This window comes from Phyllostomus hastatus, unplaced genomic scaffold (assembly GCF_019186645.2).
Source record: "Phyllostomus hastatus isolate PE091 unplaced genomic scaffold, TTU_PhHast_1.1 phas_contig_80, whole genome shotgun sequence".
In the NCBI taxonomy this organism is placed as follows: domain Eukaryota; kingdom Metazoa; phylum Chordata; class Mammalia; order Chiroptera; family Phyllostomidae; genus Phyllostomus; species Phyllostomus hastatus.
Genome location: NW_025333960.1, coordinates 14918467 through 14935987, shown reverse-complemented (window position 1 = coordinate 14935987; position 17521 = coordinate 14918467). Strand labels below are relative to the sequence as shown.

Genomic DNA, 17521 nt, shown 5'->3' with positions numbered 1-17521 from the left:
ATTCTTCCATATCTATACTTAATATATCCAGTCTTTCCTTAGACTTCTTAAGAATATAGAATATAGTTCTATCAGATATTTTAAGGTCCATGTCTGCTAATTCCATCATCCCTGTCATTTTGGGGTTTGTTTTTACTAATGTACCTTTTCTCTCCAAGTATGTGTTATTCTATTAAATTACAGAAATCTGCTCACTTAAACAGGTTAATAAGCATAAAACTAAAGCAATGACATTTCAAGTTACATAGTTATAAGCCACCATCAACAAATACTGATATACACATAGGTCATCATATTACAAGAGGTACGTAAGCATCTTTTTTTGAAATTATGCTTACGTTTTTTGTTGGGATTATAGTGTTAAAATGACTAAAAACTACTTTGAATTTTCATTATCTGCTTAAATAAGCAGATTAAATTAATAACTGATTATTCTTGATACTTCCATAATATTTGTATATAGGATGATTTTTTTCCAATTTTATTGAGATAGAAGTGACACATAACATTGTATTAGTTTTAGGTGTACAACATGATGGTTTGATATATGTATATATTATGTGAAATGACTACTTCAATAAGTTTAGTTAATCCTGTCACATAGTTATATTTTTTCCTTGTGATGAGAACTCTTAAGATCTCCCTTAGCAACTTTCAAATATGTAATATAGTATTATTAACTATAGTCACCATGCTGTACACTACAACCCCAGGACTTACTTATGTTTAATTTACTTTTCTTTTGGTCATTGGTCATGTTTTCTTGCATGTTTGTACACCTGCTGATTTTTTACTGGATGCCAGCTATTGTGAATTTCACGCTGTTCGGAAATGTATTCTTTTAAAATGCGTTGCACTTTGTTCTGACACACCATTGGATATTTTATCCTTTAGAGGCTTGCTTTTAAGTTTTGATAGAGTGTTAGAGCAGCTTTAAGTTTAGGATGAATCTACCTTCACTACTAACACGAAACACCTCTGAGCACTCCACCCAATGCTCCATGTATTACAAAGTCTTTTCATTCCAGCTGATGCAAAGGAGAACTGCTTCCAACCCATGTGGGGAGTGGCAAGCTCCTGGTCTGCTACTTCTCAGCGGCTCTTCCCCACCACCCACAAAGCAGCTCAGCCAGAAACCCATCTGCAGCAGTCCGGTGCTCCTTCCCCGTGCAACTACCTTCTTTCTAATATTCTTTCCCACAAATTCTAGCCACTTCAGCCTCCTTGAACTTCAATCTTATCCCCTAAATTCAGCCAGACTGACAGGTCGTTCCCACTGGCTGCAGCCTGAGCAGTGTGTCCCAGTAATAAGTTGGGGTGAACATAGTCTCTCATTACTATTTCCCTTTCCCCAGGTCACAGACCTGCCAATGCCCCAGGTTTTTTCCCATATATTTTGCCTGGTTTTCTAGTTGTTTATGGTGGGAGGACAATTTCCATAACAGTAATCCTTTGTGACCAGACACAGAAGGCCTTTGTAGTATAGTTTTACACTTGCTTCTCTGGGGCCCCATACATTAGCCTTTTTTATGGGAACTCTTGGCTTGGGGTTCCTACACCATGTGGTACTATAAATTTGGACCTCACGAGTATTCAGTACTGGCATGAGGAATTGTTAACTTTCTTTTTCTACTCAGAACCAGATGGCAAACTTCCATATAGCTTCTTCATGTCAGTTGGTGATATTTTTATTATTCCCATTTTTTAAAAGTAGTCTATCCTTTGTGCATGCCAGCTTTGTGCTGAGATCTTGGTGTGCAGCTTCCATTTTGAACAATAAGCGCATGTCTCTTGTTCTGGCATGGGTATTAAAACTCTAGTCCCAGGACACAGGGGCTGTAGCTGGGTAATGTTATTATTTTTGATTATAGCATCCCTGCATATTTGATTTCTATGTACTTATAATGGTTTCACAAACTTTATTCTAGTAATAGCTCAGCTTTATGATTCTCACTTAAAATGTTTAATTATTGTGATTTTTATTGAGGTCTTACTAAGTCTGTATACAAATAGGTACATTTAAAAGAACTCAAAATTTTCCATATTTATGTACTTAATTTTATAGGTTATTAAAGTTATTTAAGTTCTTACAAAGTTTTTGTTTGGTAAGTCAGACAATAATAGTATTTAAAATGGAAAGCAAATATATTCATTACTAAATACAGTTTAACAAGTTGAATAGAATTTAGTTATACTATAAAATACCCTTACAATAATTTCTTTCAATAGCTAGATTTTTAAATGAAAAAAAATGAGATTTTAAAGCTAAACTTCAAGAATTTAGGAATATCTGGATTTTTAAATTTATTACTTTAATATATTGAATATCAATTTTATAAAACTAAACTCTGAGGAGTCTTTCCTATGCTCCCACATGATGCTCTGCATACCAATAAATCACATTTAGCAGGTCACAGATTCTCATAAGTGAAAAGGATCTTCAGTGTCATTCCCTGTAGAAACAGCAGATTTTTAACTAAGCCATCAAATCATAGCTGATTTAGTTTGGTTGGTCATTATACTGGCAGGAATCATTCTTATAACCATTTGAGTAGTTTCAGCTTATAGAGCTATGAATATGAAAACTATTTTCCTTCCTCACTGCCACTGTGTTCCATCAAGTCTATGCTGGATGGCAGGGATCTTAATGATAACCCACTTTGATTTCCTAAACTCTCACAACAATTTCAGAATTTAGAACACATTGTTCTAAAATTGTGTTTTCATTGGATCCAAATCCTTCTGTTTCATCCTCAGTTTGGGCTCCAGTGGCATGTAATTGAGGGGTGGGTAGCATGGAATTGAGAGGTGGGTAGTATACAAGTCCCTCCCTCCCTTCTCCCAACACTGGGACTCTGTTGTTGGTCTCATGAGAGGTATGCTCGGGTTCTGTGTAAAGTCTTAGGGGCCTCTCACCCGCACAGTTCCTTGACTCGCAGACCCACCCCTGCTTCACCCTTTCTCCTCTCTTCAGCTCCTCTCCTTGTGTCCATCCTTTTTGGGTCCACTTGTCAGAAGGAGTTCTCTTGCCAAGAAGGTGGAGAACTTTAGACTGCTTAAGGTCACCCACTCTCCATAGGGTCCTCGTGACCCTCAGGGACCTCATCAACTTGCCATGCCTGTAAGTGGGAGTACAGCATCTTGTTCCTGCCCAGTGTTCAATGTCACGGCAACGGCATGGGGCACTGGGCTGGACAAGGGAATCAGCGACAGTCAGATAAGACATAATTTCCAGCCCAAACTTTGCAAGGAGGGGATGAGTAAGTGCCCCTCCAAACTGTATAAGGGAGTCTGTTGTCCTGTCCCTGACCCTTGGCAGGAAGAAGGAGGGGGAGACCACCTTTTACCATTACTATTTTTGTCCAGTAATGTGTGAGTGATTGTGTGTGTGTGTAGGGGGGTGGGTAGTGATGGTTGGGAGTACAGGTGGGGGAAGAACCACATTCCCTAGAGCAGAATGCTGCCTGTAGTCATGTCCTGCAAGGAGGGGCAGGCCCCAAAGTTGGCAGGTCTCAATTTAGAGTGAGAGTTGTTTGTTTTTTTAGCTGTGGGAGCTTAGGCACCAGTTCTAATATTAGACACCCCACACCCTCTTATCCTTAATTGACATATTACCTTCAATTACTTTGGGTGTCTTAACAATGGAATCAACTTGATTGTCCAGTAAGCTAACAGGTATACAGTGACAGAGCAATTTCACACCTCTGAACTTCAATTGACCTTGGATAACTTATCAGATCCTGCTATAAAGGTACTGCTTTAACTCAAAGGAATTTAAATTGGAAGACGAGCTACACAAAGTGACGAGAGAGATGCAGCAGAGGCCATCCAGCTGAGACCAGCCACAAAAGAACAATGGAAGAAATGCTGATGAGGAAGAGGAAAGTGGAGGACTCTTTATTAATACTGAGGAGGTTCCAAATCAAAAGGCCACCAACAGAAATGCACACCACTATCTCAACAACACATGAAACATACTTGTTTGCTTAACTAGTCACTGTCTTGACTCCATGTTGGTGCTTAACTGCAATCCATGAGAATTTACTGGTAAAAGTTGAACCAAGTCCAAATTCTGCTCCTCAACACATTCATCTGCTTCCTGATCATCATTCAATGTCCCTCTTTTTTTCTGGTCTTTTGCTTAAAACCAGTTCCTAATATTTGTGCTACCAATATTGTCTTAACTATTAAAATGTTAGTTGGTGCTTTTTAAAATACGAATAAAAGATTTGACAATGTCCCCCCAAGCCAGTAACAATAGGGAGTTGAAAGCACAAAGACTTCCTTACATTTCACCCAAATCGTTTGCACACTAGCAGCACAAGGCGGACCAGCGCAGATCCCCTCGAATGCCCGCCCAGCGGTGCCAGGTCACTTGGACTTAGCGCCTTTCTGAGGCTTCGCAGCAGTCATCCTCGCCTCCTCCTCTGGGATGAACACACTGATGGTGAAGTCGCTTGTCTCCGAGCCGTACTTGTTCTTCACAACCAGCCCGTATTTGCCAGAGTCAGAAGTGGTCACCCCGTTGATAGTGAAGAAGGCAGTCTTGCCTGCTTCAAACCTGAGGCTGCAGTGGTCATCTGAGGCCAGGGACTTCTCATTCTTCAACCAGGAGATCTCCGGAGTCGGGTCACCCCACACGGTGCAAGTGAGATTAAGTGCCTGCAAAACAGTTTTTATGAGACGAGAGGAGAGATATCAGATATAATGTTCCAACTTAAAGGATCCTTTGATGGTATGGCATGACTCAGTGGAGGATAAATATAAACCTCCCAGAGGAGGGTTGGAACTTGGTATGTACACGCACCTGTGTGAGTTACAGTTCAAAATCAAACCTGAGGAGGTTTCTTTAGGGTGTTGGCTTTCTGACTTTGGGAACACTTATCATCAAAACCACACTGAGTTTGCTTCCAGTTCCCATCTCCATTTTCTCTTTCATAAACACATAGATGCTTTTTGCTCTAATGTGGCATTTTGGATGATGTCTCAGTAGAGAAATCTCATTGCCATAATCACCACCTGCTTGCATTTGCATTTTAGCGGTGCCACAGAGCTCCGCAGCAGAATCCTAACAGCTGTTTCAGATAATGTGACTAATTTTCAAATCCCGTCTTCCTTGTTTTACTTCTCCCCCAAACCCTACCCAATCTGTTGCAGTTGCAAAGGTGCTTTACCAAAATGTATTCCTATTTCCTAATATTTTATTATATTACTGTCTGTGCTGAAACCCTCTTATTTTAAAGATAAGTGTTTATGCCTATAGTTTTACTTTACCTAACATTTTGCTGAAAAAATTTTAAGATAATTAGAGGTTTATATACAGTTGTAATAAGTAATTGAGAGATACTGTGTATCTTACTCAGTTTCCCCCAATAGTTACATTTTACAAAACTATAGTATAATAGCACAACCAGTATATTGATGTTGGTACAGTCCATTGATCTTACGTAGATTTTCCTAGTTTTACTGTACTTGTTTTTATTTGTGTATGTTTACTTCCATTTAATCCCATCACCTCTCTAGGTTCACATTTCCACCACCTCAGTTAGGATACAGAGCATTTCTATCACCATAAGGATCTCTCGTGTCACCTTTTATAACCACCCTCTCCTCACCTCCCCAAACCTCCCAGCCTCATTTCTAACTCCTGGCAATGACTAATCTATTTTCTGTTTCCCAAATTTTGTAAGTTCAAAAACATTATATAAATAGCATCATACAGTATGTGATCTTTCAGGACTGCCTTTTCCACTCAGCATAATTCCTTGCAGATTCATCCAAGTTATTTCAGGTATCAATAAGCAGTCCCTTCTTATCACTGAGCACTGTGCCATAGTATGGTCAAACCTATAAAGGTTGGCCTGTTAACAGTATTGAGTTATTATGAACAAAGCTGCTAGAAACATTTGTGTTTTTATGTGAACATAAAAACAGGTGTTTGTGTGAACATAAGTTTTAATTTCTCTATGATAAATGCCCAGGAGTGCAATTGTTGGGTCATATGGTAAAGGCATCTATCATTTAAAAAAAATTGTTGCCCTGGCTGATGTGGCTCAGTCAGTTGGAATATTGTCTGTAACCAAAGGGTTGTGGGTCTGATTCCCGGTCAGGACACATGCCTGGGTTGTGGGTTTGATGCCCAGTCAGGGCAGGTATGGAAGGCAACCAGTCAATGTCTCTCTCTCACATTGACATGTCTCTCTCTCTCTCTCTCTTTCTCTCTCTCTCTAATAGCAATGAAAAAATGTTCTCAGGTGAGGTTAAAAAATTTTTGAAAAAAATCACTAATCTGTTTTTCTGAATGGCTGTACAATTTTGATTTACATTTCCGCTAGCAATGTGCAAGTGATTCAGTTCTCTGCATCCTCACCAGCATTTGTTATTTTCACTATGTTTTATTCCAGCAATTCTGATAGGTGTGTTATGATTTTTCAGTGTGGTTTAATTTGCATTTCCCTGATGGCCAATAATGTTGAATTTATTTCACATTTTAAATTCAATTCTTGCATTTTTTTGTTCCTAAAGTCCAGTAATTATAAGGAAAAGAACTAAGGCTCACAATATACAGAAAAAATGATATCCTTCTATGTATTCTTCTAAAGAGTCTTATATCATCCCTTGTTACCTCTTCTATAAGAGTATCTCATGAAATTGTATAGATTAAGAAATCTGTTTTCTTTCCCTGAATAATTAGCATTTCTCACTGAATTATTCTACATATACATTTCAAAAAAATTTGAGTCAAAACATTGCCATAAATTTATTCAAGTGGACCAGGGATATGATTTTGGAAACTGTGATTACTTACAGGTTAAAAGTTTTAAGAAAACCAAACAAAACTAAATACCTTTCATGTCAAGGAAAACTATTAACCATACTGTAGATCACCAAGTATTTTCACAAATATTCTGTCTCTTAATTCTCACTATGACCCAGTGAGTTGAATATTTTGAACCTCATTAGATGAGGAAAATGGGAAACAGAGTTTGAAAACAAAAGTAACCCTGCAACAGTTGAGCTTATCAGCAATAGTGCTCATATGTTTACTGATGAAGAAACACAGCTGGATGAATCCTACCTCTTTCTAAAGCTTTTAGATATGCCTTGTTTTATCACCCAAGTTCCAGTCAGCCATCATATGTCTTCATGACCATTTTGAAGTGGGAAAAGGTTTTAATCTACTATAAATACCCATAGCCGTATGACTGGTATGTTAAATTTGTTTCAATGAAACAGGCTAAAAATTATGTTCATTGCTTTTCAGAGGTTATTATGGAGCCAGGAAATCCTAGTTTATAACTAATGGAGAGAAATCAGTTTTCAGGTGAAACAGAGCCTATAAACATTCATAGAGCAGCAGGTTTCCCTTCAAAGGGAAGGCAGTTAATAGGACAGCCCATTTTCCACGAGGCGTTAGAGGATGCTTCTCTCTTCAGCTACATTTGTCATATAGTTATGATTGAACAGGTTTCTCTTCCTGTGATTTTAAAGGTCTCTGGACAGAGACTAAGTGGTCTACATGTGTGCACATCAGACAAACTTGCATCCTGATGCTTGACCCAAAATATTAAGATGATTGGAAAAATGACTGAATTTTTAACTTTGTATTTGGCTATTCTGAAGTCAAGCATAGCAGCCATGGCATAAGATGAGGACGGTGGGATGTGTCTTTAAAAAAACCCCAAAGTTTGAGGCACCAGAACCCATTCCTAGAGTGGAAGAAGCAGAGACAAGAGTGCTCCATGCTTACCTTGCCTTCCTGGATGGTGACCACATCAGGGAGACCGCCCATCACCCGGGCACGATCTGCAAGTACAGGCACTTTTGGTTAATCACTGAAATGTTGAGCATCAGCAATTACCCTTACAAAACCACTCCAGGGAACTAATTTTCCAATTTAGTCTCCCTCTCTTTTCAGTTATTTTATACCTGCTTTTAACATGCAAAATTAAAAAAATGATCCGGCAATGCTGAATGTTAATCCTTCTTCACACACAGAACTCATGTGTGCAGTTGCTTCTATCTGTACCTAAAATGTCAGCTTGAGATTGTGTTGTTGGATCAAGACCTGCTCTATAATTCTCACGGCTATTTTCAGGGCTGGCCCTGTTGCAGCTCAGTGGGGCTCAGTGCGAGGAGGCTGAGCAGATCCCTATGGACAACCTCCAAGCTTAGTGTGGCCTCTTTTATGGGCTTCCCTATGATTATAAAAGGTTGCATAATTGGAAGCTTTATGCCAGGGAGATAAAGCCTCCCCGGGGGGAGGCTCTTGCAGATGTGGGTTTTCTTTACACAGGTCTTTCATACAAACCTTTCCTTTCCTGTCTCCTGGTAGTTCTCGGTAGCACTATACAGGGCTGCTATCTATGGCCATGAGTATAAAGGCCCCTAGGTGAGGGTACAAAGTACAGCAAAAATGCTGAAATCCAGTGCTGACTCCCCACCCAAGCCATGTGCTCTGTGTGTGACTGGTTCGGCCCCAGGGAAGGACACCTTCTCTAATTCACTCAAAGTCTCCCTCTCTGTCACTAACTCAGTGGCCACTACTGTCTCATTTTCAGGCCTACTTTATTAGTATGTGACTCTAGGTCCATATTTCTACAATCCCCTTCTCCATTGAGTCAGGCTAAAGCTTTGACTGGTGTTGACTGCATTCTGTTGATTCCACTGCACCGTATAAGCCCAACCTGTCTCCTGTGCCACTTGATGTGTTATATTAAGCGAGTTGCATTAAGTGAGGTCCACAGAGTGGACCTCAGTCTCCTCATCTGTAGATGGGAGGGGGTTGCATTAGACATATGCCCAGTATCTATGGGATTCCTCTGAGGGGTCTGAGAGGAGGTCAAGATGGGGTATTGAGTCAGGGAGCCAATGAAGATAACTCAGCCTTTACCTGTTTTATATATTGGGTTTGTGTGGATGATTTTGTTTGAATTAAATGTCCTGTGGTTTGTAAAAGTTTAAAAACATGAAACTAGAAGAGCTCTAACATCTCTTCCAGCTCTAAACTCCTGTGACCCAGTGATCTTAGGTAAATGCTCAGGAACTAGAGGGAAGGTCAGGCTCCTTGCCCACAAGAGAGTTCAAGAATAGGGAGTGGCTGTCAACTGCTGCAGTCCTGGCTTTGCTTGTGTGCCCAGGAGCAGGAGGGACATACTCAGCACCAAAAAGAAAAATGCCCTGTTGCTTGGACACTCCCTAGTATGTCCCTGGTGCAGGTGTCTGGGATGCCCCATTCACCACCAGCAGCCACCTCACAAACCCAGGGCCTGAGCAGGGAGGGAGAGGGAAAGAGCAGAGAGTGGGGAGGATAGCAGTACATGGCAAAGGTGAAAAGTTCCATCCTGAGTGACCTGGAGCCACGGAAGGGCAGACAGACGACTTCACTTCCTGCTCCTCCCCCTGTTCCCTTCCGTTTCAGTTGAGGACAAACTCTACAATCTTAACCCTCAACAACTTTCAAATTCTGCCTCCCACACTGCAAAAGAACCTGAATTATTATGGCAAATTAGTCTGTGACTTCTGGAATGCTATAAGATTATCTGAGTGCTTCTCAAAACATCTGTGTGTGAAGCAAACAGATGATAGAACTTAGTAGTGAGCTCATTTCTGGGTAGACTTGACAGTTTGGTGTGTGTTCACTTGGACTGTGTCCAGTGCAGTGAAAGGCAGGAAGGCCGTGCTCAGAATCTTTTCTCCCACAGGGGCTCTTGGGAACGTGTGGAGTGCTGGTTAGAGGACCAGTGGCAGTGACTTACAAGTCTTACAAGTCTTACAAGTGGCAGTGACTTAAATTGTGACTTACAATTTACAAAGATTGTTTCTTTTTTTTCTTTAATGTATGTAAATATTTCTGATACGTTGTGCCTGCTGTAAGTGATTAACAATCTACTGTGTGAGGTGCGGCCCAGAGATTTCCCCACATAGCTGGCTCAAGTTAAGAGCTGGGTGACATTCTTATTCCATAACCTGAGACCTTCTTTTCATAGACATTCTTACTTAAGAGACTAAATGAAAACATATGTAGAACACCTAAGATTTTTTTAAAAAAGAAAGAAAAACACTTTCATTCTCCTCCATCTGAAGTTATAATAGAAAAATAAAAGTTATATTTCGAAACTATGCCAGGAATAAACAGACAGGGGATTTACTTACTTTTCTCGGCAATGGCAGCTTGTCTGTGGTTGAGAGAAACGAACAAACATAGAAACAAAGAAGAATTTGGTTTTAACGTTATTTCAGAGCAGCTAACCTTGACTGCATTTCATTGCCTCAGGGAGAGCTGGCTATTCAGAGCATGGGGGAACACCGCTTTTGCTGCACTCGTGGCCATGAAAGGCCCTCTCTGTCATTCAGATGGGGGAGCAGCACACCCCATGTTCCAGGGAAATTAATGCATGCACATGGAATTTGCTGGGAAAAAAGACTTACTTTAATCTCTGGAATTCGGCAAAAGCTTCATCATATGCTTTAAGGGGAAAAAAAGAGAAGTTAGAATTTTCTTACCCAGTGTTGATGACACATAGGGGCTGATTAAAATTCATACTGTGAGCCCAGTGTAACCGGTGCAGGTACAACTAAGCTGACTCTGGATAATGTCGCGCTTATGCATTTACTCTACAACTTGATGGACTTAACAAGCAAATACTTTCTAGGTAGAAAATATGAATTATTGGATTTTAGAAGATCTCAGTTCCGAGAGACCTTCACCCCTTCAAACAAAAGGCAAAGAATTAGCTTCGCCAAAGATAAAATGGGAATAACAGTCTGTTTCAAATAAAAGTTGGTTGTCTAATAAGCATCGTGCGCTTCAAAAAGGCCTTTGTCTTATTGAATCATCCCACATATCATGGCCTCCTAGCCAGACAGTTAAATGTTTCTATGTTACGTGGTCTAGCCCGCATATTTGTATTAAAGAGCCCAAGGAGTTAAGAGCAGTCACAGTGTGTGCCAGTGCTTGCCTGAATCAATGTTTCTCTGCTGTGCAGAGATGAAATAAAGACAGTGAGACAGGGAAATGAGAGCTATAGAGTTCTAAAACAATTTTTTTCCCTGAGTCTGCAGAGTAAACCACTCTGAAGACTTCAGGGGAAAAGGCAGCTTCATTTTGAAATCTCTCTCACCTTTAAAGAACCTCGGTGGTTTGAGAATCAAAATGTTTTATACCTAGAAAATATTTATATAATACTACTCAGACTCCCCTCATTTTACAGATGGAAAAAATAAGCATAAGGTCAGGGTTAATGTCCCTGGAGGCAGAGTAGCGTGGAAGAAAAGGGGCCACATGTGAAACCTGACAAGCTCAGGGGAGGCCTGCGTGGCAGCCTTACAGACTCAGAGACCAAAACTAACCACAGAGGATGGTCTGAGATTAAAATTTGGTAACTAAAATCAGTTCATAGTGGGTACTCACGTCCTGGGCCAGTATTTTTCCCTAACAAAGGTTAACTTTTACCTTAACTGAGCCTGTCTGTTGTCTTCTTGCATCTACAATAACATACATTTGGAAGGTCCAATTTCCTTCCTTTGAATCCCCCCCCAACTTCCCTCAAAGTACAGGCACCGCACCAGAAGGGGACCACAGACCCCCTCATCGTTATTGTTATCATGTTAATTGTAGACTGTTAATCATGTAAAAGATGGGTCTATCATTTTATTTTTTATCCAATCCCAGAGGTTCCGCCTGCACTTTGCTTCCTCCCACCTCCCTGATCCATCACCAATGGATGTCATGTAACTCACTCATGCCTCCTCTTTTGATTGTAGTATATAAAATAAGGTGCAAAACTGCCATTCTTTGGAGCATTTTCTCAACTCGTTGAGGTTTTGCTTCTGGCAATTGTCTTCAGTTTGGCTCAAATAAAGTCACAAAAATTCTCTACAGGTTTCGATGTTTCTTACATTGACACTATTTAGGCTAAACCACACTAAGAGTTCAGTGCTATTGTTTTTGCCCGTGCCATTAGGAGGAAGACACAGGTGCAGGCAAGCCAGTCTGCGTTTCGTGGCAGTGTTAAGGCTGGTTGAGACAATCCACAGTTTTTTGAGAGCAGGTTAGTTAAGTAAGCTCTGATGGGCCAAAGAGTAAAAGAAATTTTTTTAAATTTTAAATTTATCTATCCACTTCTTATTTTCCTTTTTCTACTGTGTTTAACAGTATCAGACTGCAGATGAAATCCTCTCACCACAGGATGTGACTCAGGCACAGTGTGGCCCGGAGGGTGCAGTCCTGGGGGACAGCCACTCCATTCCCTGCAGAGAACCTTCAGCAAGTGTTTCCTGTCCTCGTGAGTGGGCGGGGTGAGGTTAAAGGGCTCAGCACAAAACAACGCAAGACAGGGTTGAAAGGCTGTTCTCTAAATTATGAATCTGCTCTCTGAGGATTAAAACACTGAGAGTTACTGCATATTTAGGTTGCATTTTAATATTTGAAGAAGTGGAAGAAAAAGTCAGTCCCCAAGCTTCTCTGGTAACTTCACAGACTATTTTATTTTTTAAGGAAATAATAAATAAAATGAAGAGTATAGTACCAGGAGAGAGACATGGCACAGTGGTTTTAATTTTTTATTTATGATTGTGTATGTTTTAACTTTTAAAATTCTAACTAATAGTTGTATGTCACCTTTCATCTATGTTCTTAGGTGTGAAGCCTTTTTCCATGTCTCTTGTGACTTTCTTCTGTTCCCTACTCTCTCCAGAACCACCCTCCCCCAATTCTACAGCAGATGACCAAGAAATATGAGGCCATAAGAATCTAACTTCTACAACTTTGTTCTGTTCTTCTCAATATTTGTCTTTGATTATTCACTCTTACTCCCACTTCTGCCCTGGGTCGCCAACATTCCATCCTTCAGAACTCTGACACATCAATTATTATTTCCCTTCACTCACATCTTCAATCCTTCCAACTCAACTGATTTCTTTGACTCCATGAACATGCTTAAATGTCAATCACCATAAAACTATGCTTTTTCTGTGTTTGTTCTTGCTCAAGTGATTATAAATCAAATGCCCCCTTTTGGTACACATCTAGAAAGAGTAGTGCTTACTTTTCAATAATTCTCCACCTATTCAAATTCTTGTTTCTATCACCATGGCTGACTTGAAACTGCTTTACTAAAATCTCTAATCATCTTTCAACAGGAAAACATAATGACCTTTTATCACTCTTCATTCTTTTTAAAAAGCCCACTGCTCTATAGTAAGTTAAATTTCTAGAATATTCATTTACCTTCTCCAGAAAGATCCACTGTCTTCTGGTGTCCTGTTTTGCCATCAAAGAGTTCCATTACATATTTCCCTTTGTCATTTGGAGTGGGCTCATTGATTTGCAGCCAGATCTGCTGTCCAGTGACCCCACTCTTAACTCTGTCTGTGTACTTAATAGCAGTCCCACTGTTCAAATTAAAGGAAACATCATTATTGTTTGCTTTCACCTAGAGCTGACCTTTACTTTGTCTCTTAATGACAGTCTTACTATAAAGTTTTATAGGCTTTTAAATAATATGGGATTCAGATTTGCTTCTGGCGAAGATGGAGGCATAGATACATATACTTTGGCTTCTTACACAACCAAAAGAAGGACAACAGCAAATTTAAAAACAAGCAATAACCAGAAGTGCCAGAAAATCTGTATGGAATACAGCTGTATGGAAGTCCAACAACCAAGGAGTTAAAGAAGAAACATTCATTCAGACCAGCAGGAGGGGTGGAGACGGGCAGCAAGGGTGGAGAGGATGTGTGGCAAGACAGTGGCTGGAGGACCAGGAGGTGAGCTGGCAGCTGGCAAACCAAGCGGCCCCCACACTGGCATGCAGTTTTGAATAAACTGGGAGGAACAGCTAGGGAGCAAGAGACCATGCAACCCAGGGCTCCAGCGTGGGGAAATAAAGCCACAAAACCTCTGGCTGTAAAAACCTGTGGGGATTGTGGTGGTGGGAGAAACTTTTAGCCTCACAGAAGAGTTTACTGGAGAAAGCCACAGGGTCCTAGAATGTACACGAGCCCACCTACCTGGGAATCAGCACCAGAAGGACCCAATTTGCTTGTGGGTAGCAGGAGAAGTGACTGAAAGCCGGCTGAGAGCTGAACAAGTGCCATTGTTCCCTCTCAGACCCCTCCCCCATATACAGTGCCACAACACAGAGACATGGATTCCCCCGTCCTGGCGAATACCTAAGGCTCTGCCCCTTACAATGTAACAGGTGGGCCAAGGCAGAAAAAATATGGCCCAAATGAAAGAACAGATGAGAGCTCCAAAAATAGAACTAAGTGATGAAGAGATAGTCAATATATCAGATGCAGAGTTCAGAACACTGGTAATCAGGATGTTCACAGAAATGATTGAGTGTGGTTGAGAATGCTGTTGGTCACAAAATAGAGGAAAAAGTGAAGGCTATGTAAAGTGAAATAAAGAAAAATGTACAGGGAACCAAGAGCGAAGGGAAGGAATCTGGGGCTCAATCAACAATTTGGAGCAGAAGGAAGAAATAAACATCCAACCAGAACAGAAGAAAGAAACAAGAATTCAAACAAATGAGGAGAGGCTTAGGAACACCCATTTCCTATACTATTCTTAACCTTCCCCTGTCTATTTTGTACCTACTATTTATGTTTCTTATTCCCTGTACCTTTTCCCCCATTCTCCCTCCTCTACCTCCATACAAATAACCCTCCATATGGTCTCTATTTATGTGACTCTGTTCCTGTTCTAGTTATTTGCTTAGTTTGTTTTTGTTTTTGTATTCTTAGGTTCAGTTGTTGATAGTTGTGAGTTTGTTGTCATTTTACTGTTCACACTTTTGATCATCTTCTTTTTCTTAGATAAGTTCCTTTAACATTTCATACAATAAGGGCTTGGTGATGAAGAAGTGCTTTAACTTCACCTTACCTTCCCAGGTAAGGTGAACCTTCCCAGGTAAGGTACCTTCCCAGGTAAGGTGAAGTTAAAGCACTTCACCTGGGAAGGTAAGGTGAAGTTACACTTTTTCTGCCCTTCCATTCTAAAAGATAGCTTGCTGGATAAAGTAATCTTAGATGTAGGTCCTTGTCTTTCATGACTTTGAATACTTCTTTCCAGCCTCTTCTTGCCTGTAAAGTTTCATTTGAGAAATCAGCTGAGAGTCTTATGGGAACTCCTATGTAAGTCACTGTCTCCTTTTTGCTTGCTGCTTTTAAGATTCTCTCCTTCTCTTTAATCTTGGGTAATGAGATTATGATGTGCCTTGGTGTGTGCTTCCTTGGGTCCAACTTCTTTGGGACTCTCTGAGCTTCCTGGATTTCCTGGAAGTCTATTTCCTTTGCTAGATAGGGGAAGTTCTCCTTCATTATTTGTTCAAATAACTTTTCCACTTGTTGCTCTTCCTCTTCTCCTTCTGATACCCCAATGATTTGGATGTTGGAATATTTAAAGTTGTCCTGGAGGTTCCTAAGCCTCTCCTCATTTGTTTGAATTCTTGTTTCTTTCTTCTGTTCTGGTTGGATGTTTATTTCTTCCTTTTGCTCCAAATTGTTGATTGAGCCCCAGTTTCCTTCCCTTCACTCTTGGTTCCCTGTACATTTTTCTTTATTTCACTTTACATAGCCTTCACTTTTTCCTCTATTTTGTGACCAACAGCATTCTCAACCACACTCAATCATTTCTGTGAACATCCTGATTACCAGTGTTCTGAACTCTGCATCTGATATATTGACTATCTCTTCATCACTTAGTTCTATTTTTGGAGCTCTCATCTGTTCTTTCATTTGGGCCATATTTTTCGTCTTGGCCCACCTGTTACATTGTAAGGGGCAGAGCCTTAGGTATTCGCCAGGACGGGGGAATCCATGTCTCTGTGTTGTGGCACTGTATATGGGGGAGGGGTCTGAGAGGGAACAATGGCACTTGTTCAGCTCTCAGCCAGCTTTCAGTCACTTCTCCTGCTACCCACAAGCAAATTGGGTCCTTCTGGTGCTGATTCCCAGGTAGGTGGGCTCGTGTACATTCTAGGACCCTGTGGCTTTCTCCAGTAAACTCTTCTGTGAGGCTAAAAGTTTCTCCCACCACCACAATCCCCACAGGTTTTTACAGCCAGAGGTTTTGTGGCTTTATTTCCCCATGCTGGAGCCCTGGGTTGCATGGTCTCTTGCTCCCTAGCTGTTCCTCCCAGTTTATTCAAAACTGCATGCCAGTGTGGGGCCGCTTGGTTTGCCAGCTGCCAGCTCACCTCCTGGTCCTCCAGCCACTGTCTTGCCACACATCCTCTCCACCCTTGCTGCCCGTCTCCACCCCTCCTGCTGGTCTGAATGAATGTTTCTTCTTTAACTCCTTGGTTGTTGGACTTTCATATAGTTTGATTTTCTGGCACTTCTGGTTATTGCTTGTTTTTAAATTTGCTGTTGTCTTGCTTTTGGTTGTACGAGGAAGAAACGGTATGTATCTATGCCTCCATCTTGGCTGGCAGTCAAAAGACAGTTTCTCTGGCTTGCTAAAATAAATGTTTGAATTCTTTAATCTCTGGCTAACATGCATAATAGTACCTTAAATTTGTAAAGTACTTTATGGTTTACAAAGTACCATTACTTTCATTATTACATTGGTCCATGAATGTTATGAGATAGAGCAGGTATTATTAAGTGAGAACCAGAAAATTAAATGACTTGCTTAAGATCCAAGGAAAGATAGGAGCCAAGTCAAGGCTAAAACCCATTTCAAGTTTTTTCCCAGTGATTCACATACCTACCTAAAGACAGTGAAGACAGACCTTGACTCCTGAATCTTTTATAGGCAAGTGGATACACAAAGCACTCATTTAAATGACTATGGCAAGTAAAGTAAAAAGTTTATGCTTTGCTAGCCTAATGGTTTGTTCAAAACTCAATGTCCTAGCTTTTTGAACAAATTATCCTTTTAGAAATGACGTGTAAAGCTTTTTGATTGATGATCGAATTAATTTATCTCTCATTTTCTTCAGACTGACATATTAGAATATCTTAGATGTCACAGAGGAATTTCCTGGAATTCGGTCTATTTTAACTTAGAACTTCCTACAATATAGTCTAAAAGAAATTGAACAAAAGAATGAAATCTCAGGAATTCTATGTTGGAATTTCACTTTTCATAATTTTTTAGAACTCAGGAAATTAAAAATAATTTAAAAAACCACTGTTCTACATAACAGGTAAGTCATTTTAAAGAAAACACAAATGATTTCTTTGTGGAACTCAGCTCTGGTTAAATATTAACCTAGACTTTTAATGCTCATTGAACACAGGGTTGGTGCCATGACAGGCCTCTGGAGCCAGGCTGCCTGGGCTCGGCCCTCCCCGCCAGTCAGCTGTGTGATCTCAGGCAAGTCAGCTCCCCCAGCCTAAACTTTGTCTTCACTGAAACAGGATGTACCCACACCAAAGAGCCGTGTATGTTAAATGAATTCATACATGTAAATGGCTTGGAGCAGTGCCAGGCATATTGTAAAAACCCACTGAAAGGAGGATATAAATGAACAATGTTGTCTGCCTCCTCCTGGGGTGCCACAGTGGG

The 17521-nt window shown here is 40.5% G+C and overlaps 1 protein-coding gene across 2 annotated transcripts in view; it reads right to left on the bottom strand.

The window, feature by feature from the left end:
* Nucleotides 1-3868: 3868 nt before the first annotated feature.
* The window catches only part of MYOM1 (myomesin 1), a 142182-nt gene continuing 128529 nt past the window's right edge, over nucleotides 3869-17521 (bottom strand). For both annotated transcript variants that reach the window (XM_045849931.1, XM_045849932.1), the window contains 5 exons: nucleotides 13232-13395; nucleotides 10432-10468; nucleotides 10156-10178; nucleotides 7751-7806; nucleotides 3869-4662 (listed from right to left, as the gene is read on the bottom strand). In XM_045849931.1, coding sequence (XP_045705887.1) covers nucleotides 4372-4662; nucleotides 7751-7806; nucleotides 10156-10178; nucleotides 10432-10468; nucleotides 13232-13395 — 571 coding nt within the window. In that variant the 3' untranslated portion in view covers nucleotides 3869-4371. The remainder of the gene's footprint in view (nucleotides 4663-7750; nucleotides 7807-10155; nucleotides 10179-10431; nucleotides 10469-13231; nucleotides 13396-17521) is intronic.